This window comes from Stylophora pistillata, chromosome 4, assembly GCF_964205215.1.
Source record: "Stylophora pistillata chromosome 4, jaStyPist1.2, whole genome shotgun sequence".
In the NCBI taxonomy this organism is placed as follows: domain Eukaryota; kingdom Metazoa; phylum Cnidaria; class Anthozoa; order Scleractinia; family Pocilloporidae; genus Stylophora; species Stylophora pistillata.
Genome location: NC_142522.1, coordinates 26237954 through 26245785, shown reverse-complemented (window position 1 = coordinate 26245785; position 7832 = coordinate 26237954). Strand labels below are relative to the sequence as shown.

Here is a 7832-nt window from a genome sequence, read left to right as displayed (position 1 = left end):
TGATTGTTTCGAACATATTTTCCTTTCTAAGAAGTCAAAAAAGCGCCTCATTTCACTTCAGTTTTTCAGTGGAAGAAAGACAAGATTTGCATATGCCATTGCAGAAAACAAACAAGCAGACTCTTACTCCTAAACACGGTCACTTACAATTTGTCTTTCCGTGGCATTTCAAACTAAACAGAGGTGAATCTTCACAATTGATCGTCGTTGGAAATGAGTAATACTTTCTGTAAAATCGCTCAGTGTTTTTTAAAAGAAGATCGTCGCTATGGTCATTTAACTCGTGTGCGTTTGCCATACAAATACTGCTGTTCATCTAAAGGTGTGCATGCGCTTTAATTCCTCTCCTTTCCTCTCCAATTGACAGTTATCGGATTGTAACAGATACGTGTTAAAAAAATGTTTCAAAGTTTGCTTGAAAGCCTTTTAAGTTACCTTTACCACTACTTAAATAAAATGTTTCGGTGAAGCCTCTCTCTTTAATTTGAGTAACCTCTGTTTTCTTTATCATGTACTCGCTAAGAAATTATTCAGTTTATGGCTAGTGAATTAACTAAGTCTATTCATCTCCACCTTGGTTATTAATTGTCAACCGTCATTCATTCTAGAAAACTTTCTATTTTATGAGTCTTAAGAGTCTAATTAGCCTTTGGGTAAACAAAGAAATTTCATAACAAGGATGCGTAAATTGAACGTAATTATCAAAGTCATGTAAATTTAATTGACTGAAAACTTAGTTTTTCAGTAGAAATCGCCTATGAAATAGGAGTGTTTTTAAGTTAATTAAAGGAATCGTCGAAATTAGCCACATATTAATATTTATATTTATCCAGTGTCAACTGGTTTTCAAATGTTTCATCTCAATAATGTTGCACCTGCTGCACTGTAATTTCATCCTGTTTAGACTACTAGTGATAATTTAAAAGTCTGATAAGTATAAACTAGATGGGAGCTGCAGTATTTTGAACAGTTTTACCTCCGCCATCGCGTGGTTTTCGCAAGAATGAACTTCACGGATCATGTTAAGAGGGGAGCGAGAACTTTCCCTGTTATCCTTGTTTTTTTGCTTGGAATCAGATTAGCATCAGTTATTGCTTGCAATGGTGAGTTTAAAATTATTTTGATAGAAGTGAATTTCAAAACCGTGTAGTTGTAGGATGCGATGAGGTATTAATTATGGCGTGAGCTGAGAAATAACACTTCCTTTGTGTGATGACTTGAGGGATTATCTGCCTCACTTAAAACAACAATTACAGTTTTCATCAATTGGACAATATTCTAACCGGGTCAATGTTATTTTTTTCGCTCATCAAGGATGAGAATTATTTCTTTCGAACTAATTTTCCTAAATTGAAATTCGCCTCTCTTCCCCTCGATTACCGAGATCGCAGCTGCCATGAGCATTTTCCGAGAAACGATTCGGTGAAAAAAAAAAAACATTTATAGAGTTTGATGATGATAGTTAAACAAAACTTTTAACTCTCACTGCTTGTATGTACTTAACATAACTGGTTGATAGGGCTTCCTACTACACTCCAGAGATGTAGTGCGACAGTCTTTTTCTATCGAGGTTACCGAAGGCAGCTCGCAACTAGCTCACGAAAAATCTCAGTCATCAACAGACCCTCATTTCGCTTAGAAATATTAATGGACTTGAAAGTCGATCGTTGAAATGCATTATTGTGTTCGCCTTGTATCGACTTGTGGCTTTTTTTTCTATGCCTGACCTTTGCCATCCATGTTTTTCTCCCTTCGTTTTTCCTAAACTCCGTTTAGGAAAATTCCAGCTAGGCGCTCGACAGGAAATTTGAAACAGGAATTCATTGATAATTCATCGAGGTGACGTAACGCATGTCTTCTCTTATTCGAGTTGCATCAAAATTGAAAGCCATTAACTAGTGCGGATCGTAAGAAGATAAATACCAAAGAGGTTAAGTGTGGGCGTGTACAAATCTGTCCATAACCCAGTGGCATATGATTAAAAAATTTAAACTTCACTAGAAGCGGAAATTGCTTCTTGAATAAACAAATGGGAACTCTAGGCACGTGTTTGCGGGGCTTCACCAAAACAATAACCGTAGTCCGCCAATCTGTTAGCTGTTATCATTAGTCATGGGGAAAGGCAGTTGAAACCTTCATTTACGTTGGCGCTTTCCAGTTGTGACTGATTCAACCTTAGAAAAGGTTGAAATGGCAACTTTATATAAATTTGACCGAGAGAAGCCATTAATCGTCTCTGTTTTTGTCAATTTCTCCGGAATCGTGTTCCCCTTTTTGTGGAGGCTGCACAGGTAGGGACATAACATGGAAGCAATGCTATATTAGCCATTTTGTTTATTAAGTAAAGGTTTCTTTCGCTGATTTCCACTCGTCGTCGAGAAATCCTTTGCGAATTTTCATTTTCTTTTTAAAATAGGCTCGTCTTTTTTTTGTTTGTTTACTCTAGGCTAAAAATTAAGAGTTATAATCCATGTCAATGGTATATTTTAAACCTACAAATAACACTTCCTGCAAATATTCATTGTCTCTTGCTTGAGAGGAAAGAAAAAAAAACGGCTAATACAGACGATTCGAAAAATAGTTTAAAAAATTTGGCCGTAAGTTTTCTTTTTCTTTCTTTTATTTTTTTTTTCTAACCATTTTCACTGCATTACCGCAGTAGGGTCAGACTAGAACGGAACATATGCGAACCATGCGAGCAGTCGACCCTATAAATCCCACCCATCCCACCCCAGGGGGGGACATCCATCACAAAGTAATCTCGTGCGTGGGAAATTAACGTCTCCTACCCCAAACCCTGTTGGAGACGGGACCTCTATTTATTTATTTCTTTAATTTTGTTCTTTTTCTTTTCGGCATTTTTTGATTTTTGCAGCTGACAAATGTCGCATCATCCAGTTTGAGGAACCGATAGCAAATAGGGCAATTAAGGGGCATGTGATAAGGAGTAGTGAGGTCCTCAGTGAGGGGAGCTGTCGCACGATGTGTTATATGGAACCTAACTGCGTCTCCATAAATGTGAAACCTTTAGACGGAGGAAAGTACAACTGTGAGTTGAATAACGCCACAGTTGATAAAGGTAAACTAACCTTCTTTGAAGAAGTGGAGGCTTACTACTTGGCGATTAAGGTAAATCTTTCGCTTAAACTTAAAGTTTTTTTTGGAATGAGAAGAATTCAAAGTGGTACACTTGCTCACCACTTTACGATTTTAGACCAGCATTGTTATTTGTTGCTTTTTCTCCCCCTTTGATCTGAATCTGGCCTCACACCTACACGTCCTGTTCGATGTTGTACATCAATAAGAGTTTTTGTTCTTTTGGAGGAAACCCAACTTTACACATGTATAAGCCGGGCCATTAGCATTATTGTAATTCGACGTAGTTTATCATGCTTCCTTGTAAATATTTATTCTAGTGTGGTAAATATGAATAATTAAGAAAGATGTTCTCTCCTTATTTGATCAGTGCGTTGTTTTTGTTTCTTTGGAACAGAATCCCTGTAGTAGCAGCCCTTGTGTCAATAACAGAACTTGCCAAGTTGGTTTCACCAGCAAAGGGTTTCGATGTGTATGTGTTCCTGGATATGCTGGAGCAAATTGCAGTGGTACTGTAACATTTTGTAGTTTTAAAAGTCTAGTTGTCCCTGATCCGTGATCAATATATATTCTCAAAACAGATGAAAATTTTGTTGATGGACAGATGGACACAAAAAGTCATCTACCTATAAGTTCTCATAGCTAAAACCACGAGGAAAGTTGTTTTAACCTCCTTAGGTACTTGAAATCAAACTAAAAATGCTAAGCATGTCAAATAGAATCGGCTGGCGTTTGTCACTGACGTGTGACTATATATTTGCTTTATTAACCAAGCTTGAGGTCAAGATGGTTCGATATTAGCCGAGTTCTTTTTCTGCATTTTTATGGACCGAGGCGAAGTCGAGGCCATAAAAATGCAAAAAAAGAATGAGGCTAATATCGAGCCATCTTGACTGAACAAGTTCGGTTTATAAAAGATTTACTATATTGTAAAAAGATTTCGCTTTGTTGAGAATTAAGAATGACTTGTTTACTTCGAGAGCCGGAAATGAAACCCGAATGTGTTTGTAGCACATCAAACTCACGAGAGTCGTTTCCGTTCTTCTATTTTGACTATCTTCTGCCGCTTTTTGCGTTTCCATCGCCAAAATTGTCCAAGAATTACGAACGTAGTTCTAGTTGTTTTTTCTTTTCCTAGCGCGGGATCAATGCAGGCAATTCCGGGCAGGCAAGATGGGCCCATATTGCCCACTTGGGCAGCCAATGAGAACAAAGGATTCGCTTCATCTTGCCCATGGGCGCTGCGAGCGATGTAATAACGTGACTTAATCGAGATTTATCTGTGAGAAAAAAGATAACACTTCATTACAAATGCGCAGAAAACGCAGGCTGAACTTTGTGATGATCGCAACATCGTCTTTACGTCACGACATAATCTAATTAGGCTCCCCGCGGTTAAATCCGGAATTCTAAGCACGTTTTAGAAGTTTGCACCTTGCTTGATCATCAATACAGTAAGCTAGCCTTGCATAGCTAACAACGGCAGATTGGTTTTTGTCTCCGCTTTCGTTTCAAGTTCTCATCCATTTCCCATGGCGAAATTGTTTACAATAACACATTCCGTAAGATCGGAGGGCGTCTGTTTTTCTTTGCTTATTCGAACACCTATAAGTTTTAAGAAAGTTCCGAGGTAAACTTGAGCTTCATTGTGGACTTGAAAGAGGACAATTAAATTATTTCGTATAACGGCAGGTCAAATGTTCTTTGCCGAAGACGTTGAAGACGGGAAGCAGTCTATGTGTAGATGTGACACACTCAAGCATTTGTCAGGCAAGGCTGAAATTATTTCAATCTTGTTTCCATCTTGTGATTTTACGGCCACGAATATCCATGAATAGCGTTTTTTAACATCTTGTTTATATGATAATTTTTCTTATTAGTTAGCCACTGCTGTGAAACTTGTTAACTTTGCAACGGGGATCTTATGCAGAGTTTAATGTAATAGTGACATTACCTAGAAGAGCCGCTAAGTAGAACACAAAACAACAAATAGCTACAGGAAAAAGATTACGGAAAGGCTCAAAAGTCAGAGTAAAAGCGAAATAGAGGCAAAGTCCAAAATGGTTGAAATAGAAGAAGAATACCAAGTATAGAGCTGGAAACGGAATGAAATAGACAGGGCGAACAAGACCTGAGGATAAATGTATGCTACTGAACGATATGCCATTTGAAATCATTACTACAAACAAAGAATCTTAGCTGAGTTAAGAATATTCTTCTCAAATTGAGAGTTTTAGTTACAAAACTCACGGAAATTTGTTGGGCTGGAAACTGTTCGCAAATTAAAACGACTAAGTCGAGTAAAAGGCAATTGTTTTCAATTGATACTTCAGCTAATAGTAGTTCAGGTAATGTCGTACCGTAAAGTCATTTCTGAACACCTGAAGGCTGTCAGCAATACCGTTGTTGAGGCCAAAATAGATTTGATTTTAGATCGAGTACCCTGCAGCAGTCAGACTTTATCACCTGTTCCGGACATCACTGTGTTTTAGGCGTTGGATGAAGGAGAGGGTCACAGAGATGCCGTACAAAGGCTAGAAGAGTTATCCAACCATGCTAAAGGAAAAACGCGCAGATCTTATCGCAGAATTAGTAAGGGATTTTTGAGAACAATTTTCTAGCTAACCCTTTTTCATGGTTTTCGTTGCTAAAAATTATCATTTAGAGGAAGATTTCCAAAATGTTACACAGCGCCAGTCTAATCAAACTGCCAAAATGGCGCGGTAAGTTGCAATTGTTCGGGATTTTCTTTAAATTTGTGGTTTGCTTACAGAGACTGAATGTGTCTGATTACAGAGGCTGTGCAAAGGAAGACAAATGAGCAGTTGCCACAAAAAATAACTTCTTACCAGCCAAACGCGAGGGCCGCACTGAGGATTATTAGCCCAAAATCGTGGTAGTGCGGAGCGAGCGCAGCGAGGTCCGTACAAAAAAAGACCGAGGGCCAATATTTCCCAATACAGCTCAAGCAAGCGATGTTACTAAGTATTTTATCATGGCGTTCGGGAAACTTCTTTAATTTTCATATTTTGGGCTTTCGCGAACAAAAGTATACGGCTTATGACCGCTTCCACGGAAATGGTCCGTATGGCAAAATCCAGACCGAGTAAGAACTAATCAGAACGCTCGGATGTACTTCAAGACTGTCCTGCCCTATCATGAGTAAGTTGTTATAACCTTCAAGCTCGAGGTATTTCCATCGATAGTTCGTTTTCTCACTGAGATTTTTGGTTTGAAAATACATGTCTTTATTACCACTGACGTGCTTGCGTTTTTCTGCTAAATATTCATTGTAGAGAAAGAGTCACACACGATCACAACTTTGTTTTATTTTTATACGTGAGGTCGTTAACTCAATCGAATTAATTTTACTTAGCATACTAATTGACATTTCCCTTTTTAGATTTTGACTTTTAAGAAAAGTTGAATTAGTGTGAGTGACTTTATAAACCGATTAATCGCAGCTTCAACATCCGGGGCAACTCACAGGCTTTTGAGTGTCGTCCTTTGAACCTTACCTGGGTGGGGTAATAATTTGAACCGGAAGTGTCAAGTCTTTTCAGTGGAATCATACTGATGGTTTACCTTCAAATGGAGGTACTTAAAGCGGATCGCTCAGGATATAGGGTCTATAAGGTCTAGGTTTTGGGGCTTGAATAGTCAAATATTTACTGGTCGTGCTTTGTACAAAAGATGTGACAATGAAATGAGGGTCTCAATGGAAAGATGCCTTTCACGGCTAACGGTTACATTTTTTGGCCATTTTATACGGCTAGTGCAAATTTTTTACAGCTTTATTTTTTTAACTACTTACGGTTAAAATTTGTCAGTTTTTACACCTAATGCCTAATTTTTTTCCGTTTTAATAACAGTTATCCCCATTGAGAACCGGTAAAATCTAGCACCTGGGCAGGGCATTTGAACATGATTTTGGCCCAGGGGGCTGGAACCAGGGGGGGGGGGGGGGAGGGGCGATGTTGAAGCTTTGAATTGATCGACGCATCATTTTTTCTTCTAGCATAATATTTTCAGTATCCCTCCGTCAAACGATGTCATCTGTTTGATAATCACCGAGCAAAACCGTGCTACATTTTCTTCTTTTACTCACGACTGAGTCTTATGATTTTCGATTAAAAATAGTTACCAAAGAGGTTTTCAACGGGGTGGGGGTGGGTCCTCCTGCACGTGTATCTCTGCTTTTCAGTGAAACACTCTTCCAAGGTTACATATTCTAGATTATTTAATGAACAAGTTTTTTTAAAAGTGTTTCTCTCACGGCCGAAAAAAAAAAACCGCAAGAAAAGAACAATCAATTGTGATTGAAAATATTTCGACCTTGCGTGACAAACGCTTGAGTATGTTGAATTCATAGTAATATCAGATTGCTTCCCGTCTTCAACGTCTTCGGCAAAGAAAATTTGACCTGCGCCGTTAAAAATGATGGAGTTGTCCTCTCTCAAGTCCACAGTGAAGCTCAAGTTTACCCCGGAACTTCCGTAAAACTTATATGTGTTCGAATACGCAAAGAAAAACAGACGCCCTCCGATCTTACGGAATGTGTTATTGTAAACAATTTCGCCATGGGAAGTGAATGAGGATTTGAAACGAAAGCGGAGATAAAAACCAATCTGCCGTGGTTAGCTATGCGAGGCTAGCTTACTGTATTGATTTTCTGATCAAACACGGTGCTAACTTCTAAAATGTGCTTGTAAATTCCGGATTTAACCACGGGGAGC

General features: G+C 38.5%; 1 protein-coding gene across 1 annotated transcript in view; it reads left to right on the top strand.

The window, feature by feature from the left end:
- Positions 1–746: 746 nt before the first annotated feature.
- LOC148733068 (neurexin-4-like) overlaps positions 747–7832 on the top strand; it is an 11775-nt gene continuing 4689 nt past the window's right edge. The window contains exons 1-3 of the mRNA XM_088758426.1: positions 747–1103; positions 2876–3129; positions 3494–3605. Of these exons, the coding sequence (XP_088614552.1) occupies positions 1004–1103; positions 2876–3129; positions 3494–3605 (466 nt within the window). The 5' untranslated portion in view covers positions 747–1003. The remainder of the gene's footprint in view (positions 1104–2875; positions 3130–3493; positions 3606–7832) is intronic.